At 41.8% G+C, this 22,316-nt stretch overlaps 1 protein-coding gene across 1 annotated transcript in view; it reads right to left on the bottom strand.

Annotated features, from left to right (window-relative positions):
* LAMC1 (laminin subunit gamma 1) overlaps positions 1–22,316 on the bottom strand; it is a 119,218-nt gene that overhangs the window by 14,554 nt on the left and 82,348 nt on the right. The window contains exons 3-22 of the mRNA XM_060197808.1: positions 21,657–21,787; positions 20,595–20,761; positions 18,230–18,418; positions 17,154–17,271; positions 16,087–16,185; positions 15,862–15,998; positions 15,395–15,517; positions 15,113–15,302; positions 14,722–14,834; positions 12,684–12,905; positions 12,376–12,564; positions 9,396–9,641; positions 8,439–8,592; positions 7,413–7,555; positions 6,369–6,547; positions 5,022–5,178; positions 4,205–4,410; positions 3,663–3,742; positions 1,423–1,560; positions 671–815 (exon numbers count right to left, since the gene is read on the bottom strand). Of these exons, the coding sequence (XP_060053791.1) occupies positions 671–815; positions 1,423–1,560; positions 3,663–3,742; positions 4,205–4,410; positions 5,022–5,178; positions 6,369–6,547; positions 7,413–7,555; positions 8,439–8,592; positions 9,396–9,641; positions 12,376–12,564; positions 12,684–12,905; positions 14,722–14,834; positions 15,113–15,302; positions 15,395–15,517; positions 15,862–15,998; positions 16,087–16,185; positions 17,154–17,271; positions 18,230–18,418; positions 20,595–20,761; positions 21,657–21,787 (3,126 nt within the window). The remainder of the gene's footprint in view (positions 1–670; positions 816–1,422; positions 1,561–3,662; positions 3,743–4,204; positions 4,411–5,021; positions 5,179–6,368; positions 6,548–7,412; positions 7,556–8,438; positions 8,593–9,395; positions 9,642–12,375; positions 12,565–12,683; positions 12,906–14,721; positions 14,835–15,112; positions 15,303–15,394; positions 15,518–15,861; positions 15,999–16,086; positions 16,186–17,153; positions 17,272–18,229; positions 18,419–20,594; positions 20,762–21,656; positions 21,788–22,316) is intronic.

Below are 22,316 nucleotides of genomic sequence, written 5' to 3'. Positions count from 1 at the left end.
GGAGGTTGTATTGTTATGTGGAAAACTGGGAAATTTTATACATGTACAAACTATTGTATTTACTGTCAGCTGTAAAACATTAATCCCCCAATAAAGAAATTAAAAAATGACATTTCTGTGGAGCATGGTATGAAGACTACTAATTATAGATAAAATAAAATACCACCAACCAACCAAATTCTATCTCCCTAAGGAATCCTAATAGAGTTCCTTTTTTTTTTTTTTACATCTTTTTCCCTCCCCCTCTCCCATTCTCTGCCAAACTGCCTGACAATAATGGTCCAGGCACACTCTATTAAATCCAAGTATATTATGATTCTTAAACATAACATTAAGTATATACAGATTTAGGAGTATTTACCTCACGAGCAAAGACTTTTCTATTAATATTTATAATCATATGGTCATTTATTTAGTAAGTTCTACTAACATATCTAAAATAGAATCAACTTTACCAGAAAGTCACTGAAAGGACAAAGTGAGGTGCTTGTGATTGTTGCTGGCAGTTAGAACAGCTCTTACCCAGACTGTGGTGTCTATGCGTAACTGTGTGTGCATGCATGCACACACACGTGTTTGTGTGTGTGTTTGGGGATGAGAGTGGGAGCTACAGATGACAGTGACAACCGAATCCTCCTGCACACAAGCTATCACCCCTAGACCCCTGCACCTCTAGAGCTTCTGAGTCCACAGGAGTCAGCTGAGCGACGCTGGCATAGATTTCCACAGCTTTATCTCCAGCCCTTTTGGCCTCCTCATGTACCCGGGCAGCCTGCTTTTCTAGCTCTTGTGAGATGTTCTTTGCTTGTTCATACCTGAGGAATGAAAGATGTAACTTTTTATGAAAAATTTAGTGGCATTTAGCATCTTCTTGTTGACCAGATTTCCTTCTTATTTAAATCATGGATACTATTTCCAAGACCTCAAAGAAAATGCTATATTGGACCACCATAATTAAATGCCAACATAGCTAAATTCACTTTTCATATCTTCAATTTCATTTATAGTATGTGGTTTACTATATACTTTCTGAATTCAGGTATTTAAAAATATTTCTAACTCCTCAGTTCAGTACCCCACACCACCATAAGCAGTGCTCTGGTAAAAAAAAAAAAAAAAAAAAAGTAACTCAAGCATTTCTTCCCTACTTAGTTTATATTTTCCTTTATGCAGAATTTTAAATATTTTGGTGTGTTTTAAATTCCTAGCCTCTGTAGTCACAATAATTGGATCAAATAAAATTTCAGTGGCTCTCCACTCCTGGCTCTAATTACTGCCCCATTGCAAAAACACGATGAGCAAGAGAAATCTTTCTGCATGAATACATGCCCTGATTCTTCTGGCATTTAATCTTCCATTGAATTGGTGACACTACAAGAGCAGTGGAAGAAGGGCTACCAGTGACTTTTAAATTGCACTCACTTTCGATTAAGCTCTTCAATTTCCAGTGCTGTGTGATTTTCTCCTGCCAACGTCTTCAAAAGCAGATTGTATGCTTCAGTGGATGTGTCACTGGCTGTGGTTGCCACTCGTACAATGTCATCAGCTTCTTGCTTGTGACTGTATGATGTAAAAGAGAAAATAAGCCATGAAACAAAACCACTGAGTGCAGACAAAGCAGAAGTCTGGTGATGCTTCTCTTATCACTACACATACCCCAAGGTGGGCAGAGTGCTACAAATATTGGGAAATGTTATACATTTGGAATTTTGCAATCACATGTCAGTGAGGTTAAGTTTAAAAATAGCATTCTATAACCTGAAAAAACTATTTTCCAAGAAAATCATGATTTATAAATTATGGGGGGGTGTTAAATGCTTCTATTTCTTCAGAAAAATTACTTTTAAAAATAAAGGGTAATCAACCTATGTAACTGTGAGACACTGGCAAGACTCATTTATCTAAAGTCATAAACACAAACCTACCTTTCCTTGCAGATAACAATGTATAATTCTGGTTCATTACAATGTGTCTTGAAGTAACTTTGATTAGGCTTCAGAGTTCAACTAAATAAAGCAGTTTAGCTGGGTAATTGTTAAGGCTTTTTTTCACCTCTGAAACTTCATACTTTAAAATGTCACATTATGGGGGCAAGGGTAGATAGCATAATAGTTAGGCAAAGAGACCCTCATGCCTGAGGCTCCAAAGTCCCAGGTTTAATCCCCCGCACTGCCATAAACCAGAGTTGAGCAGTGCTCTGGTAAAAATAAATTTAAAAAATAGCGAGTTGGGTGGTTGCACAGCAGGTTAAGCACACGTGGTGCAAAGCGCAAGGACCGGAGTAAGGATCCTGGTTCGAGCCTCTGGCTCCTCACCTACAGGGGAGTCACTTCACAAAGGGTGAAGCCGGTCTGCAGGTGTCTATCTTTCTCTCCCCGTCTCCCCCCCGCCCCCATTTCTCTCTGTCCTGCCTAACAACAACACGACATCAATAACAACAATAATGACTATAACAATAATAAAAAACAACAAGGACAACAAAAGGGAAAATAAATATTAAAATTTAAAACAAATAAATAAGATGTCACACTAATATACGTGGACATTCTTATTATTATGTAAGTTAATTTGATAGGACAGAGAGAAATTGAGAGGGGGTGGGGAGACAGAGATGACAGGGGAAGAGAGAGAAAGACAGACCTGCAGCTCTGCTTCACCACTGGTGAAGGTTCCCCTTGTAAGAGTGGGCTGAGGGCTTGAAGGTCATTTGAAATATATTATGAAGTACACCAGAATTAATCTATAACTAGAATTGACTTTTCTTGAAAACTTTCTATATTTTGAGCTATCTTCTTTAAATGAGAAAAACCAGCTACGAAAGCATGAAACGGTCTAATGCATGAGCTCAACCAGGTACACCACACCACCACTTGCGCCCACCCCCAACCCCAAATGGTCTATAATCTAAAATACACAGTTCACACATTCACATTTATGAGAATACACATTAAAGCAAGAAGTCTCAGTGTGATCATTCTGGACTCTGAGGAAAAGAAAGTCTAACGTCAGGCTTCTTTAAACGTCCCACACCAATGAGTTCCAGCTGTTCTACAAGGCACTCTACAAACATTAAGTACTTAACTTCTGCCAGATGTTACTTCAGGTACCGAGACGTTGGCAGTAAAGAATACACACAAAAATGCCTGCTCAGGTGAATTCTATGTTCTAGTATATTTGATTTAAAAAGTTTATTAAACTTGATGTCCTTTGCAATTTAAAGTCTCAAGAAAGTACCTTACAGTTAATAAACGGTAATCAGGAAAGAAATGGTGTTTTTGTTGGATGGTTTTCAAATGTGCTGTGGGATAGTAAATGTTCCTACTGAAATTTGAAAAGTCAAATGTTCTTGTTTAAAAAATTCAAATTAGAAACTAAATTTTGGGAGGAATATTAGTTATCTATTTAACTTAAAGTTTGAAAATTTAAAAATTTTAAATGTATAGTTTTAACCTTTGGAATTTATAAATATAACATTCCCCCAAAGTATAGTACTCTATCATCCAACATAAGTATCCTCATTTTTAAGTAAAGGGGAAAAAAAAGAGTACATATAGCTGAAACCATTTTGGAAAAGCAAACAGTTTGAGAAGATAACATGAGAAGAAAGAGCAGGACGTCATGCAATGCAAACACCTCAAGGAAAAGCTCACTCAACTACTCACCGTTCAGCAAGCCTTCGAGCCTCTTCTGCCAAAAGAGTCATGTTGTTTGGGTCGCCTGTAGAGTCAGGCTGAGTAATTGACTGAGGAGGATACAAACAAACCACTTAGCTCAGGGGACCCAAGTATTAAGCTTAACGTAGCAAGTGTCAAAGTTCTATTTTTACTCATGCTCTCTAGCCAAAGAGAATGTCTCTTTTTCATTTCAGAGATCTTTACCTATCATCTGTGCTCAGGACAACAGATTTTACTTCTACTTTCAGTAAAGGATAAAGGAACTTTACATTGCCTAGTGTCACGGAAGAAACAAAACTAGAAGGACCCAGATATCTTAGTTTTATTCAGTTTCTGAAGCTATAACAACTATAAACAGCATGATTTTTTTAATTTAAACTTTTTTTTTTTTGCCTCCATGTTCAGGGACACATAAGACTCAAGGAATGACTTTAGAAGAAGGTATTCCACTGCCAAGGAAACCTGGTACAAATTACCAGGGTCCCTCTACCCCCACCCCAACTCCAACCCCGACCCTCACAGCCACTCACCACGTTGGCCACAGCTATCTTGGCCTTCTCCAGTTCTCCGGACGCAATTTCAATCAACTGCTCTGTGCTTTCCACCCGGGCGCGTGCTTGTTCTGCCAGGTTTCCAGTCTCCTGAATGGTATTCCGAATGTTCTGCAGACGGCTGATCTGGCTGGATAGAGTGTTGTTCACTCTCTGGAGGCGATCCATCAAGTTCTGATCCACATCTGCCATGGTATTGTAGAAGAAAGTCTGTAAATTACTGAATTTATCTGGGTGAGGGTAAGGAATATATCCTCATATATAACCAGAGACACCACTTGTACTCTTGTCTTGGCTCTTCCAAACATCATATCCTCCTTGCTTTCCTTTAGTAGATGGCTTTACCACAATAGTAACCTTGAAACTTCCAATATAATTTTTTAAAAAAAGGGAGTTGGGTGGTAGCGCCACATGGCGCAAAGCGCAAGGACTGTCATAAAGATCCTGGTTTGAGCCCCCTCGAGCGCCCGGCTCTCCACCTGCAGGAGAGTCCCTTCACAGGCAGTGAAGAAGGTCTGCAGGTGTCTATCTTTCTCTCTCCCTCTGTCTTCCCCTTCTCTCTCCATTTCTCTCTGTCCTATCTAACAACAACAATATCAATAGCAACAATAATAACTACAATAATAAAACAACAAGGGGAACAAAAGGGAATAATTAAATATTTTTTTAAAACCATGCTCTGCGGAGGTCCTAAAATTGAGAATTCCATAAAACCACAATATTTAACTTTGAAGTAGGAGCTGTATCTGAAGATAACCTGGCTCAGAGAAATGGTCCCCCCTTTATTTAGCTGTACCTTTAACTTCCTGGGCCTCTTGAAGAAGAGCCATAACCTCTCTCTCTGCTTCCTTTAGTCTGTCCTCGAAGGCTTGATCCGTCACTACCTCGCCCTCAGTTCCAAGGTTTGCAATGAGATTCTCTAATTCTTGGAGCTTCACTCGATGTTCAGCAACCTACATAGGATGTAGGAGAAAAAGCGAAGAGTCAGTGATGCATGTTACTCCTGAAGGACTCCTGTTACTCCTGAGGAGTCGGGGGCACCTTGCTCTAAATACATAAGTGTTCACACGCCCTCTGCATCTGCTCTTAGACAACACAGGTAGGTTTTCTTTATTTCTCTGGCTTCAAGAGAAAACCTATCAGGACCACCTTTTGATTTTAATTACTTAGTGCTGATATTCCCCAGTTCGAACCTCTCTCTTAATTATCAGGTGACTTTGAGGGCCAGGCAGTGGTGCACCCAGTTAAGCATACACAGTACTATGTGCAAGCACCCATGGAAAGATCTGAGTTCGAGCCCCCGCTCCTCACCTGTAGGAGGGACACTTCACCAGAGGTGAAGCAGATCTGTAAGTATCTATCTTTTCTCTCCCTATCTCCCCATCTCTCTCAATCTCTCTCTGCCCTATCTAATAAAATGGAAAAAATGGCCACCAGGAGCAGTGGGTTCATAGTGTGGCACTGTACCCCAGTGATAACCTTGGATGCAAAAAAAAAAAAATTCAGGTGACCTTCATATCTCAATTTCACATGAAAAATTATACTTCTGATTTATCCAATCCAATCTAGACTTTCCTTGACCTTATTCCCAAGTAGTGCTCCTCCCACAGCAGTGTTCTTAGACTATAAGCTGGAGTCTCTAGTTTAAAACTCTTCACTGCATTCCCATTGGATTTGGAATAAAATTGAAAGTCCTCACTATGGCCAACACAGTGAGACCTGGTGGTCTCTGTCAACCTCTTCATTCTTATCACAAACTTATCAGAAACCATTCATTCTGAAGGAACCATACACCACTAGCCCCCAGCATATACCTTGAGTCTTTTGTCCCCTCTGCTCCCCTACTGACCCTCATGGGCTGTGTGCCTTCCTATCCTTAAGAGCTCATTACCTTCCATGAGTTCCCTGAGGGGTCTTTGAGAAAGCAGTTCTCCCCATTATTTTGTTTGTATTCTCTCTGGTGCCATTTAATTTTTTATATTTTATTACTTGTCTCCCGGCTGTGAATAAGTCTTAGAAAAGAAGAACCATGTCTATCTCATTCACTGTTTTCTTCTCTAGAGCTTAGCTGCACAAACAGTACCTAGTTGATGTCTGCATGAATGAATGAACGAATAGATAGGCACACCCATGGACCACTGACCTTGTCCTTCACCAGTCGGTAGCATGCTGGGCATTCCTGACACCCAGGCCAAGACCGGTTGTAGAAGTAGTTCTCTTCACACTGGTCGCAGCGGCTTCCCACAAAGCCCTCCCTGCACTCACAGCGTCCATTGTCTTTGCACTGGAGCGAGAGTGACCCCTCGGGATGGCAGTCACAGGCTGAGGGAAAGGAAGAGCATACCCAGTGAGGAAAGGGGAAGAGGGCGCCTTTTCCTTTAACTCAGATTAATACTACATTAAGTAGGTGCTTTCTGGAAGGCCTAGTGTGCTGAGCAGAAGTAAGTGCAACCTTTAGAGAACACACTTCATGTGACTTAATTCTAAAGATTAAACTAATCAGGGCAAGTCAAGAATCATTTCTACCCTCCTCTCTCCACTGTTTAAGATTTCTAGCACTAGAACTAGAAATCCCAAATGTGAGTGTTTACCTTGCATTATTTTGTAATTTGTGTATTCACTGTTCCAGATCTGAACTAGTCAATGGTTTGTGCTACATTCCACAGGAGAAAAGAAAGATTTCAGAAAGCAAAAGCCCAAACTGTTCTGAGGCCCAATTCCAGGCAAGTGTTTATGCCAAGGGGAAGCAGATGTTTATAAGTGACCGCACTAAAAGGGCCTCCACAGGCGGGGAACAACTGCAACCAGAGAGTAGCCAAGCACACTGAAAAGATTCCTTCACTGCTTTGCTATCTGCTCTAAGGATGGGATCAACACAACAGTTTCCTTCAGCACAAGGGAAGGCTCTGTCACCAAGGGGAAACTTTTCTTTGGAGATCGGGGGGGGGGGGGGGAGGAACTGGAAGCATAAGACATAAATGTGGTGACTGCAAAGGAGCCAGAGATGACTTCAGCCCCCAAGGCTTTGGCAAAGGGTGAAATTCAATGGAACCAAGCATCTATGCTTCAAGGACAGCCCTGACAAAAGCCATAGGGCTAGACTGAAGCTGTCCACATCCTTGCTGGGTTGGGATTCTAACTAGAGTTGGAGGAGACTTGGGGGTTTGAGGTCACTGACAACCCTTACGTTTGCAGCCTTCGGGTCCAAACCCAAAGTGGTTGACCTCACAGCGTTCACAGTGCTGACCCGTGATGCCGGGCTGGCACTCACACTGGCCAGTGCGGATGTCACACTGCCCATTCGTGGAACCCAAGGCATGGCAGTTACACCTGAAAGGGAATACATGACATGTCTCAGGTGAAGAAAAACAGACTTAATGTGTACCTCTCTGTTTCCTTCCCACACAGGACGATGTAGCTTGTATTAGAAAACAAGATGCTAAGGGTTATTAAGACTGGATATCATGACTTAGTGAGTTTCCTGAGGTTCAAGTCATCTTTGAGTTCTGTTCAGAACTTCTCTAACGGGAGTAGGGCTGTAGCGCAGCGGGTTAAGCGCAGGTGGCGCTAAGCACAAGGACCCGCATAAGGATCCTGGTTCAAGCCCTGGCTCCCCACCTGCAGGGGTGTTGCTTCACAAGAGGTGAAACAGGTCTTGCAGGTGTCTATCTTTCTCTCCCTCTCTCTGTCTTCCCCCTCCCCTCTCCATTTCTCTCTGTCCTATCCAACAATAATAACTACAACAATAAAACAACAAGGGCAACAAAAGGGAATAAATAAAAATAAATATAAAAAAATATATATTTAAAAAAAAAAAAGAACTTCTCTAACTTAACAACACAGACGTACCAAATGGCCCTATTCAAAACAACAAGTCGCTTCCAATTGGGCAGGAGATAATAACAAGAACTCTCAAAGTACCGGCCTAGAGGTTCTGATCTAGGCATCTTGGGGAGGATCTTGCAATTTTCAGTACTAAATGCTGCACAAGTATTTGTGACATAAACAAGCCCATTACCTTCCAGAATTTCTCCACTGGCTTAGATAGGACCTCCTCTTACTGCCTCAGAGGTCTCCAAATCATTCCCCTATCAAGACACCTCAATCAGTCCTAAACAAAGCCAAGCCACCCATCAAATTTAACTCCCGAAGGGTGCATCTCTTAAGATACAAGAAGCAATGATGATTTCCAGTGTGGATCCCAGGGCCTCACCTCTCACAGCCCTGCCCACTCTGCAGGTTGTAGAATCCAGGCTCACAAGCCCCACAGTCGCGGCCACTCACGTGAGGCAGGCACTCGCACTGCCCCGTCACCGGGTTGCAGTCACTCTGCTGCCTGATGGTCCCATAGGGATTGCAGTTACAGGCTGTGGCAGGAAGACAGACAACAAGATACAAATCACCGGAGAGAGACACTGCACTGTGAACCCACCCACAGATCCATCCCCCTTCTCACACACACGTGCACTGTGTGACACAGTGCTCTCCTGCAACAGCTGAGCTGAGAGGCCTGGTGGCTGTGATGTGGAGAGTGGAAGTGGACAGAGAGAATATGTATGACAAACTTTTGTTCTACCCAGGATTTAAAGTTAGATAATATGCATGATTAAGATTAATTTCGGGGCCAGGCGGTGGTGCACCTGGTTGAGCGTGCACATGTTACAATGTGCAAGGACCCAGGTTCAAGTCCCCGGTCCCCACCTGCAGGGGGAAAGCTTCACAAGTGGTGAAGCAGTGCTGCAGGTGTCTCTCTGTCTCTCTCTTCCTCTCTATCCCTCCCTTCCCTCTCGATTTCTGGCTGTCTCTATCCAATAAATAAAAATAAAGATAATAAAAAAATTTTAAAAAAAGATAAATTTCACCTGTCCCTGAGTTTTAAGATTCACTTATTTAACCAGTAGCAGAGAATCAGCCTTGTTCCAGCATATGTGATGTCTGGCCTTGAATTCAGGGCCTCATACGTGCAATTCCTATGCACTACCACAAAGCCACATCCCAGGCCACTGTCTATTTGAATGTGTGCACTAGAAAGCCTTTAACTAATTACATTTGTGGACTGTACCATAGTTCTATAGGAGTCTTGCATCAGACTCCGTGCATGCCTAAAGCTGTGTGTGAAGTCTTGGTATTAATGAGTGCTGTGGAGCGGCGAGACTAGAGGGCTCGTTACCTTTGCATTTATCAGCCGGAACTGGAGCCAGAGGGTTTCCAAAGAACCCCTCTTTGCAGCGGTCACAATAGAAACCAGCCGTGTTGTAGATGCATTTCAGACATTCTCCTGTCAGGCGGTGGCAGTTCCCCACAGCATTGGGGTCAATGTTGTCATTACACTGGCATGGGCGGCATAGCCTCACAGGGCCATTCCTGCCCAGAGGGTCCCCAAAGTAGCCATCATCACAGAGCTCACAGCGTTTGCCTGCAAAGGTGACAGTGTGATATTAGACAGAAAAGCCTTACACTAAAACATCTATGTTATGCTGGTTACAAGAAGTCTGGCCACCAATTATTGGCAGCTGCAGAGACTGGGCACCAGTTCCCACTGGTTACAAAAAGTCTGTTCCAGAGCAGTAAGTGACCGTAAAGGCACCACTGTTTTCTTACTAGAAAGATACATCCAGTGTACCTGCTTCTACTGTGCTGAGGATTATTAATTAGCATCAGGCTCTACAGATCTTTGTAAATGAGCCAGGACCAGGTTGAGTAACCTCTCTATTTTACATGTCTATGGTATATTCATAGCTGTTTTTGTTGCTGATACTCAGAAAGATTAAGTGCCATTTATGATGATATAACTTTCCTATACAACAAAGTGACCAGGATCATTTTTGTTTGTTTTTATGTTTGTTTTTTAATGTATTACTTATTTGATTTTATTTTTGTCTCCAGGTTATCACTGGGGCTCGGTGCCTACGAATCCACTGCTCCTGGAGGCTATTTTTTCCCTTTTATTGCCCTTGTTGTTTATTGTTATTGTTGTTATTGCTGCCATTGTTGTTGAATAGGACAGAGAGAAGTGGAGAGAGGAGGGGAAGACAGAGAGGGGGAGAGAAAGATAGATACCTGCAGACCTGCTTCACTGCTTATGAAATGACCCCCCCTGCAGGTAGGGAGTTGGGGGCTTGAACGGAGATTCTCATGCCAGTCCGTGCGCTTTGTGCTATGTGTGCTTAACCTGCTGCACTACCACCCAGCCCCCAGGATCATGTTTTTTAAAAAATAAAAGACATGTGCTAATCCTAGCATGAGCATTATGAACTTGCCCCATATAAGCATTTTATAAGAGAACCTGGAGCTCATCAATGCTGCAAATGCAAAGTCAAGTCAGTTAACAGCTAACCAAACAAATCTGAAGTCAAGTCAGGTTAACAGCTAACCAAACAAATCTGTTTCACACGTCTTGTGTGAAAGACATGTGGTTAGGGACTAGTATGTTTGCAACATTTTGCAAGATCTATTATATTCTCTACACGAAGTGTCCCAAATGACCTTCACTTATCTAGTGTAGACCAGAGAGCATCTCCAAGATGCTTACTTAGCATCACAATTGCACTCTATCCAGTGAGAGGAAAGAAGGATCTTCACCTGGCAAGTGCTTCTAAGAACAGATATTGCCAGTGGGATGGGGATATGTACCATACACTAAGGCAGCAGAGGGAAGGGCTCTAAGAATGTGGAGTAGTAAGGCACAGAGGGCTCAGTGAAGAAATGAAGGCTCTTCTGGGGAAGTGATAGACACTACAACCCAACATCACAGAACAGGAGCTGGGCCAAGCTGAGGTTGTATAGGGAAAGGGAAGCAATGCATTCAAAAGAGAGAATACATATGGTACGCCAAGTGATCTGGTGTGCTGAAGGCTCCCAGAAGAAGTTAAGAGTAGAGCAGGTCAGCACAAGGGTGGGTGGGGAATCCAGCTTAAGCCTCTGTGTGTGACTGCTGAGCCACTTTTCAGAACAGCAGATCAAGGTGAAATCCATGCAACTCTACACTCATCTCTACTCCTTATCTTCTCAACTGCCTTCATCAAATGATTACATTGCAATGCCCATGCCTGGGTTGAGATCAGTGGAGCAGAAGAAGGAAGATGGGGTGTTCTGATATTTCCAAAGACCAAATAATACTTGGATGAGAAACAAAGATACAGGATACCAGTATTACTAATTACAAAATATTAATTTGATTTTTTTTTAACTTATTTTCATGCTCTGTAGCAATACCTTCTGAACACAAGCTTGTAATGGAGTCAAAGGCCATATGAGCAGTCAGACAGGAGCCTCCCTGTTACATGTAGGCTGAAGCTGATGGAAGGCGGGAGACAGCACTAGCGAACCTCAGGCTCTCGAAGCCACAAAGGCAGCTCCATGAGGAGCTGGGGGAAGCTCATTTATGTTCTCCAAAAGAAAGTGGCTTGGGGGCTGGGGAAACAGCATAATAGTTATATAAACAATGTCATGCCTGAGGCTCCAAGGTCCCAGGTTTTGTCCCGCACCACCATCAGCCAGAGCTAAGCAGTGCTGATAAAAAAGATTGGCCTAGCTGAAGCTATAAAAATAAATCTGTTTTCCCAACTACATGGGAGTGGCTCTGGAACAATAAAGAAAGAGCTGAAAGAAAATAAAATCCCAGCTCCTCTAGTGACAGGCCGGAGCAACCTGGACTTGTCATCACTGTCTCTGGGTCTGTTTCTTTTCTTTCCTTCTCTCCTTCCTTCATCTTATTGGGTGTGTTCATATTTGTGTGAGAGAGAAAGCAGAATACTACTTTACTATTTCTGGGTTTTTTGCTTTTGTCTTTCTTGGTGTTTTTTATGTAGTGTTATGGACTGAACGCAGGCCCTCATGCCTGTACTTCACTGTCGAGCCTTCCTTCCCAGGGCCTTTGGTTTTCTTAGTTGCATAACATGGATCCCAATGGGTTATAAGGACTAAGGAGGCAGTATTGTGATGTATATATAAAAGTTTCTGGCCAGTGGCACTGGTTATTACCATTATCTGATATGCATTTAAAAAACTGTAATAAGCCTATTTTCTCCAAATTGTTTATATTTATGGAAAACTATAAGCACTGAACCAAATAAAGAGCCCTCCCAGCCCCCTTTCCACCAGGTGCTTTAATAAATGGAGCCCGGAAGCAATAGGAATTGCAGGCTCACCTGTGGTGCCCATAGGGCAGTTGGTGCACACCACCTCCTTTGTCTTTGGAACAATGGCGCAGCTTGAGCCCCCAGGACACGGACAGGGCTGGCAGTCTGAGGAGGTGCCAGCAGTCGAATCACCATAGTATCCATCGCTGCACTTCTCACAGTTGGGACCAGCAGTGTTGTCCCTGCAGTTGCACACCCCTGTCCAGAGAGGGGGTGTCAGAAAGCAGCAAGGAACACAAGCCAAGACAATGGTGAGCATTTCTCATGCACTGCTTAAGAGCCTGGAGGTCTGATGGCAACCAAAACCTCCTTCTCACCTGTTTCTGGGTCACAGGTCTCACTGTGTCCATTGCAGGAACAAAGCACACATGGACTGTATGGCCCGAGACTTGGGGTTTCTCTTCTGTACCCTGGGAGGCATGTCTCACAAAACTGCCCTCCATATCCCACCGGACATGTGCAGGCCTCTACCCACGTAGCAGGGACCCCAGGCCCAGGCTGGGCACTTGTCAGGGTGACATCATCCAAATAGCCAGCACCTGTGTATGAGAGGAGAGATAATCACTGAACTGGCTGCTGCTTTCCAAAAGCAACCAGGTCCAAAGTTCCATAAACAATCAGCTGTCACTGTGGTGCTTGCTGGAGAAGATTCACTAGGAAGGAGCTTATAGAACACAAACAAGCAGACACAGATTGTAATGTGAAACACAAGGAAGTAGGGAAGGCACCTGTCAAAAAGTTCCACACAATTCTACTTTTCTGTCCTTCAACAAACAGTAAAAATATGTAAACAATTTCCATTTCTATGTCTAAGTCTGAAAAAAAAAATATGTCATTATTCCAAAGCCATTATGTCATATATCTAGAGTTCACCCATTTGCCAAAGAAAATTAGAAAAGAAGAAACTTGATATTTAAGACACTGGCTCATCCAAAATAACACTACACAACAGCAGAAAGTATGTTTGATCCTATGGAATATTATAATCTCATTTCTTATAAAATTCCATTTCATGCCTGTCTCTTGCAATCTTTATGTTATGAAATATCACATGCTCTTTACATAACTGTTAGGAAATGACAATCTGAAAGACATCTACTACTACTACTACCTTGAAATTAATTTTTTAGTATATTTACAAGTTTTTTCCCCATCTAGATCATGAAATGTGCTTTTTATTCTCTCTATTCAATCTTGATCTAAATTGTACTCCATCTATCTTAACTTACAGTAAAACTTTTTTCTTTTTAAGTTTTTTATTATCTTTTTTCTATTTGCAAGTAGTTTTTTTAAATTGCTTTAATGATGATCGACAAGACCCTAGGATAAGAGGGGTACAATTCCCAACATCAGAGTTCCATCATCCCCTCCATTGGAAGCTTTCCAATTCTTTATCCCTCAGGGATCATGGACCCAGGATCATTATGGGGTACAGCAGGTGGGAGCTCTGGCTTCTGTAATTGCTTCTCCAATGGACATGGGTGCTGGCAGGTCGATCTATACTCCCAGTCTGTTTTTGTGTTTCCCTAGTGGGACAGTTTTGAAGAGTTTAAAAAAAAAAAAAAAGGTGTGTGTGTGTGTGTGCGTGTGTGTAGAGGGCTTTATCTTCAAATAACTTACCAATATACTGTGATCTAACTTTACTTTTAAATAGCGCTATCTTTCTAACTCTATTGTTCTACTCCCTAAAATCCATTTTCTCCTTGAGTTTCAGAGCTTGGTACTTTGGTAACTATGTTTCTAGGACTGCATTTTCTCTCTACATTTTTTTGTCATATATCTGAGCTTAAAAAAAAAAAAAGTAAGGGCAGTGGGTAGATAGCATAATGGTTATGCAAAGAGATTCTCTTGCCTAAGATTTCAATATTCCAAGTTTGAACTCCTGCACCACCATAAGCCAGAGCTGAGCAGTGCTCTGGTAATAAAATAAAAAACAATCAAAAAGTATTATCATTGACAACTTTCTAATCCTCTAACTCCAGTCTTAACTTCTTCCTAAGTTCCCAGATGCATCTGTCTAACTGCTTACCAGATAACATAATAAAGATGACAACTTAAATTGGTAAAACATTTAAGTCTTTTAAAAGAATATATTTATATATATAAAGTAACCTCAGTACAACTCCTAATTATAAAACAATATTATTTACTGATGTGAGGCCATTTTCTCCAGGTCACTGAAAGTAGTGAAAACCACATTATCTTTATACATAATGAAAACAAAATAAGGCAGTTTATACCACTGCTTTTATACCACTGGTTCAGCCTTAGGACTTCAGATTTCAACTTTTGCATTACCATAGATCCTTCTGCTGAATCACCTTAAATGGCACTTCTAGTTTACATAAAACTTACTTCTTTCACTGTAAGTCCCTCGAATCTTAATTGAGGTCAAATTGTTCAGGAGTTTCTGAAATTCGAAAGGGGTGAGAGTTGGCCTCCAAGGGTAATCAGTTGCTTCGTGGAGTCTAGAGAGAAAAGGAAGGGCCATATCAATGTCCAAGGAACATTCTAGGGTCTAAGAAAGCGTTTCTTATTCATACCGCCAGCAATAGATCTCTGAAGAGCTAACCCCATCAAAAGTAGGTCTAAAACCTAGAGGGTTTGAGCATCAAAGTGATTTTCACTAAATTACTATGATAACTTAGATATTTTCTCTCTAAACTTAAAGCTAGAGAAGCTTAAGTAGAGAAGCCCTCTTTGATCATTTCATTCTGGTCAGATTTTCAGAGAATGCATTCATTACCTGAAGACATATTTCACAGTAGTCTCACTGGGATATGAGTTGCCCTGAGCGATCAAGGGCACAGACACTCTCTGGCCAGCCCCTTCGAGCACCAGGTCTTCTGCAGAGAGGCGTGTGTCTCGCCTGTCCACTCGGAAGGAGAAGGAGAAGTTCTGGCCATAACTCAACACCTGCTTGCCCAAGAACTTGGCTAGAATGTAAACAGAATGGGATGCAAGGCTGTGAGTATGAAATTCACTGAGAGCACACAGCAAGCTAAAACCACTTCCCTGCTTTACTTACCAGGAGCAATGAAGTACCTAGGAAAGTAACTATCAGAGATTACAGCGATATCTTGACGCTCCAAGGACCACTCAAGTGATGCTTCTGAGCCATCCCTTTGCTCTGCATGCCAGCCATCCTCGTCTGCAACAGAGGATGAAAACACAAGCCCCATCACAAACACTGTGAACTCCAGTTCTCTATACAAAATTATATATGAACTATATAAAGTCACCAATAAGATTCTGAGTAAGTCAGTGCTACAACAGCAGCTATAGTTATTTTGTATAACATGTGCACTCACTATAGCAAAACTTAAAAGCCATGTTTGTTTTCATTTAAGTTAAAAAAATCATGTACATTAAAAAACATTAAGTTCTGCCACCAGAAAACAATCCTCATAGTTAGGTTTTTTTTTTGTTTTTTTTTTTAATTACTGTAAGTTTAGCTTTATAAATCTAAGAGGCTAAAGTTAAAGTCTATATTACCAAACTGAAAGGTAGAAGTTATAGGGTAAACACTGTAGCCCACAGCGTTTGTGCAGACAGAAGAGTGCCCGAAGCAGAAGCAGGGTGTGCAACCCTTTGGGTTAGATGGTTCCAGGTTAAAAAATCCAGGTTTGCATCTGAAAAAACATTAAGACACAGTAATGTTTGCTTTGTACTTGAAATATGTTAAGAGAGGAAATACAACATAGACAAAGAATGAGCTACCTCTCACAGTTGAAGCCTTCCACATTTTCTTTACAAACACATCTTCCTGTTTCAACATTGCACTCATCAATGCTGCCAGAAGGATTACAAGCACATGGCCTGAAGGGCAGAAAGTGGGTAAAACAATGAGAAAGGAGAAAGGAAAAATATTCTCCACTTAAAGTCACTCTCTGGTTTTTTACATGTTAGTAGATTTTTTTTAATGGGTATATCTTAAAACAAAAATGGGGAGTCAGTGGTAGAGCAGCGAGTTAAGCACAGGTCGCACAAAGAGCAAGAACCGGTGTACGAAACCTGGTTTGAGTTCCCGGCTCCCCACCTGCAGGGGAGTCGCTTCACAGGCGGTGAAGCAGGTCTGCAGGTGTCTATCTTTCTCTCCCCCTCTGTCTTCCCCTCCTCTCTCCATTTCTCTCTGTCTTATCCAACAACGACAACATCAACATTAACAATAATAACTACAACAATAAGGGCAACAAAAGGGAATAAATAAAATAAAATTATTTAAAAAATGAACCTTAAGGTCATTTTATATTTGATTTGGGTTTTTTTAATATTTATTTATTCTCTTTTATTGCCCTTGTTTTTTTTTTAATTGCCATTGTTTTATTATTGTAGTTATTATTGATGTCGTCTTTGTTGGATAGTCGCTGTGCTACCAACTCCCTGATTTGGTTTTAATTGACTTTAAATATTAAAACTGTCTAGTTGCTATAAAAGGCAATCTTAGATCATAATTATCATTAATTAAAAGTTTTGAATCTTGCTAATAGTTGTGTGGGGAGAAAGTGTATAGTACTAAAAGTAAACCCAGGATCTGTCATTATGAATATATTGCATTTAGATTCTGACAACCCCTGTTCTGGTTTTGAAAAGTCTTACCTTGGGTAGAGGTACATAGATAATGGTTATGCAAACAGACTCTCAAGCCTGAGGTTACAAATTCAATCCCCCCGCCCCACACACACACCATCAAGTCCAGAGCTGAGCAGTGCTCTGCTAAAATGAATGAATGAATGAATGAATGAATGAATGAATGAATGAATGAATGAATGAATGAAAAATCTTACCTGCATCCTGCTTCAGTGAGAGAATGATACCCAGGCTGGCAGCGGTCACACTTGTCACCCATCACTCCTGGCTTACAGCTACATCTGCCATAACTATCACACTGTGTACTCATAGAACCTAAAATTTAAAGAGCTTATCAGTCAAAAGACATGGAGGTAAAATTTAAAATAATACCCCAAAACTCATGTGTAATCTCCAGATGGATACAGAAAATAAAGATCAAGTCTTAAATCAGAACAGCCTCAAAATCATACCCTTTTAAGTCATGGCATTTTAATTTTTGACATGAATCCTTAGATGAACCTAAAGCAGTTAAAATTCTTTAGCTGCAGTATTTAGAATTCAGCAGTGCTGAAAATATCTATCGCTACCCTCACTGACATACTGCACCCAGGACCAGTCTTTTCTTGGGATCAAGCACAGCTTCCTTAAGCATGGGCCCATACTGGAATTTAAGTTTATACAGGCATGAACATCAAACATAAAGATCAAAGTCTTGAAAAGACTAAGGAGACTCTGAATCTCTGAACACTCACTGGTGTGCTGAAAAAATGTTCAGTCCTCGACGGAGTTTAGACTAAACAAAATCATTAACAGAAGAACTCATGAAGCAGCTTACCTTTCACAGAAAGGCCAAATTCAAATGGTCACTATGATCTTGTTAATTATTTACTAAACCATTACTTGGAGCAATCTCATGTTGTTATACAACATGAAAATCATCTGAAGAGCCAGTTTGGTTAATAGAGTTGGGGGAGGGGGGGAGTACACAGATCCCCTTAAAACACTGACATGAGGGTGGGGGAGATAGCATAATGGTTATGCAAAGAGACTCTCATGCCTGAGGCTCCAAGGTTCTATCCCCCACACCATCATAAACCAGAGCTAAGTAGTACTCTGGTGGAAAAAAAGGGAAAAAAACAATTTTTTAAAATATTAGCATGTTATAATGATGTCCACACTTCTACATGTAACCCAGGCCATTGTGCAGAAACAAAGCTGCATTTTCTAAGACAGGGAACACAAATTCTGTCTTTAAAACCATCAGGCTGAAGCAGAGCCTTCTGTCACTTACCCACAGGACTACAGTGGCAAGGAGAGCAGGCTTCATTATTCCCAAGGCGGAAAAAATTCTCCCGGCACCTCTCACAGTTGGGTCCATCAGTATTGTCCTGGCAGTTGGTGCAGTGGCCCCCATGGCCGGTAGAACGATACAGTTCAGGGTCGAAGTAGCATTCCTGGGACCGGCCGTTGCAGTTGCAGGCTGTTGGCCAAGACACAATAAATAGTAGGTCAGATTTGTGCTCCTTCATGAATACATTGTCAAAACCTCAAAGAAAAATGAAGCTCTATGGAGGTGAGTGTGCTTAGTGAAATAAGTAAAGAGTAGGATACAGGACAGTTTTGCTCATATGTGGAAAATTAAGTTAGAAGCATACAAATGGAGGGAGAGGAGGGAGAGGAGGGAGAGGAGAGGCAAACAAAATCTCTCTCACAATTTGTGACAACTAAGTTGGGGGAGGAGGGGCACAGAACTCTGGTGAATGTGGTATGAAATTATATTCCTGAAATTTTAAAGTTCTGGAAATGGTAAAAAAAAAAAAAAAAAAAAAATCACTATATAAAAATAAAGAAAAACCAAGCCCGGCTAGGGGAGATAGCATAATGGTTATGCAAAGAGACTCTCATGCCTGAGGCTCCAAAGTCCCAGGTTCCATCCCCCATACCACCATAAGCCAGACCTGAGCAGTGCTCTGGTGTTTCTCTCTGCAACTCTCTCAAAAATAAAATAAATAAAATATTTGTTAAAAAAGAAGAAGGGGGTCGGGCGGTGGCGCAGTGGGTTAAGCGCATGTGGCGCTAAGCGCAAGGACCGGCGTAAGGATCCCGGTTCGAGACCCTGGCTCCCCACTTGCAGGGGAGTCGCTTCACAAGCGGTGAAGCAGGTCTGCAGGTGTCTATCTTTCTCTCCCCCTCTCAGTCTTCCTCTCCTCTCTCCATTTCTCTCTGTCCTATCCAACAACGAACAATGGCAATAATAATAACCACAACGAGGCTACAACAACAAGGGCAACAAAATATGGGGAAAAAATGGCCTCCAGGAGCGGTGGATTCATGGTGCAGGCACCGAGCCCAGCAATAACCCTGGAGGGAAAAAAAAAAAAAAAAAAAAAAAGAAGAAGAAAAAGAAAAAGAAAAACCAAACCCTAGTTTCCATTGCTGTGATAGACATGAGCAGTAGAAGATAAAGAATAACCTGATGCATTGTTGACTGAAAGTAAAGACACAGAGTCTGTCCATAAAGGGCTTATGCAGCCAAGTTATAGGCTTACAAGGAAGCTTCATCCTGGGGCCGGGAGGTGGCGCATCAGGTTGAATGTATATGGACTTCAACACTCATGAAACATCCCTGCTACCTGCTACAGGTGGGGAGTAGGGGCTTGAACCTGGATCCTTGCACATAGTACTATGTGCACTTAACTGGGTGTACCACCACCTGGCCTCCCTAAAAATTCTTTAAAAGAAGAGAAATAATTTTTGAATAACAGTCATAGTCTAGAACTTAATATAACTGACATAAGTTACTCAATGACTTAGATGCCTGATGATCGTTATATGTAGGGTGAAGAAGATATGAAAGAGTAGCAAAAAAGAGACTAGAGAACAATATTTTAAAAGGGATCTTGAATTTAAAAAAAAAGAAAAATCTTATTTTCATAAGCAAATATAGGAAAAATAGCTTATTCAAATGTTTCTAGAGTGCCTATTACAAGCAGCAGTATTTAACAGAGAAATCTCTGTCCTTATAGAGTTTATAGAATTTGTAACAATAAAATAAAAATGCAAATCTCCCATAATAAGTTGGAAGAACTCAATTTGTTTTTGCTTCTAGGGTTATCACTGGGGTGCCTCCACTCCAAATCCACTGCTTCTAGAGGACATTATTTTTTTCCATTTTGTTGTCCTTATTGTTGCTGTTATTGCTACTGCTGTTGGATAGTACAGAAAGATATCGAGAGAAGAGGGGAAGACAGAGGGAGGAAGAAAGACGCCTGCAGACCTGCTTCACTGCTTGTGAAGTGACTCCCCCTACCCCACCCCACCCCACCCCACCCCCAGGAAGTAGGAAGCTGGAGGCTCAAACGGGGACCCATAACCCGCTGCTCTTCCACCTGGCCTCAGGAAAAAATCCATTTTTTAGAGTAGGTTACAGAGACTCAGTATTTAATTGAAGTAAAGTTTCAAGTCACTCTGATAGGAGTATTCACAAAGGAAATGTAGATCTACCCCAGTTTATTTTCACAGCCAATTTCCCGCCCCCCCATGTGTGTTGTTTACTCTCTCGGAGTTTGCCTGTCAAGATGGCATGAAAGGTGAGACAACCCCACCCCCACCCCATCTTGGAGAGGCCTCAGGACAGCTGGACAGCCAGAACTCACACAGGCACTCGCTGGCACTCTCTGCAGTTGCCCGCCTCCAGGGACGGTCGTTGAAGAAGGGAAGGCACTTCTCACAGTCCACACCAAATGTGTTGTGCTTGCAGTTACATGCCAGCTTGCCAAATTCATTCTTTACACACTCGCTTGCATGCCCGTTGCACTTACACCTGGGGAGAGAAGAGGCATTCAATGGAGTACAACAAGTGCAGAGCTCCAGAAGCAGAAAAGTTAAAATAATCTCAGTAACTGATAACTCAAGAATTCTCAACTGAGGAGCTAAGCAAAATCAAGTGTAGGTGTTTTCCTTTCCAGGTATGAAGGAAGGGAGGGAGGGAGGGAAAGAGGGAGGCAGAAAAGAAAAAAAAGTGGAGGGACAGAGAGACAGGGAGAAGGATGTAGTCTATTTAACAGGGGTCAGTAAATCAACATGACATAAGAGTCCTAGCAATTTCCAAGCCTATGTACATGGACTTCACCACTCATGAAACATCCCCACTACAGGTGGGGAGTAGGGGTTTGAAGGATGTGTAGAATCATTACTTCCTGGGTCAAATATGGATGAGGAAGTCAAGGATAGCGGCTACAAGGAGCATATGGACTCAGGACCTGGGCTGCCTTTCTGTCATCCATCATTATAATTTCCCTTCTGCACCTCACCTATAAAACGGGCAGGATAATCTGCATAGGGTTAACTGAGAGGACCAAGAAGCTGTTTATGTGACCAGCAGCACATAAGAAGTCAACTGTTATGGCAGAAATTGCCTGTACTAATGATTGTAAAATATTCTGATCTGAAAGTGCGAGTCGCATTAGATACAACACCATCACAGGGACAGATACTCCCTCAGGCTGTGTGTTGGTTTTACAAGGCTTTAAAACTTCTAATTCCTTAGTTTCCAGAAATAAAGAAAAGATCTGCTGAGAAAAGCACCCCTGTCTTCCCTGACATACAAACTGAGAAAAAGAAAAAAATCTAGCACTAACACAGTTGCAAACAGGTTGCTCATTCATTTCTACAGTAAGTCTCACTCACTGTCAAGGCTGATTTGAGAGTTTCCTTACCTGCCACCCACAGCAAAATCCGAGATTGCATAGTAATAAGACTTGAGAACCTTGGGGTCATTGAACACTTCATCTCCAAAGGTGTTCAGGCGGTTGAGAGTGACTCTGATGTCTGTGGCAGTTACCCATTCCTGCCAGAAAACAAAACATAGAGGAGATAAGCAAAGGGCCCAAACATGAGAGATGTGCATATGGCAAAATATTCTAAATGGCTCATGAAGCATGTGACTTGTGGCTTCTTCTATTAGAACACTCAAAGGCCCTTTCATTTCTTAACATCTTTCTCCTTGATTCTATATATTTTTTCTTTTTTTTCCTTTATTGGGGGATAAATGTTTTACATTCGACAGTAAGTACAATAGTTTGTACATGAGTAACATTCCTCAGTTTTCCACATAACAAAACAGCCCCCACTAGGTCCTCTGTCAACCTTTTCCAGGACCTGTATTCTCCCCACCCCAGAGTCTTACTTTGGTGCAATACACCAAGTGATCCTATCTTCTTTGATCTAAGTTGCTTTGCCAGCAATAGTACCAGCTTCTCAAGGCTACTGAATGACTTTTTTTTTTTTTTGCCTCCAGGATTATTGCTGGGGCTTGGTGCCTGCACTACGAATCCAATGCTCCTGGAGGCCATTTTTTCCCTTTTGTTGCCCTTGTT

Source organism: Erinaceus europaeus, chromosome 9 (assembly GCF_950295315.1).
Source record: "Erinaceus europaeus chromosome 9, mEriEur2.1, whole genome shotgun sequence".
NCBI lineage: Eukaryota > Metazoa > Chordata > Mammalia > Eulipotyphla > Erinaceidae > Erinaceus > Erinaceus europaeus.
This window is presented reverse-complemented; position numbering and strand designations above follow the sequence as displayed.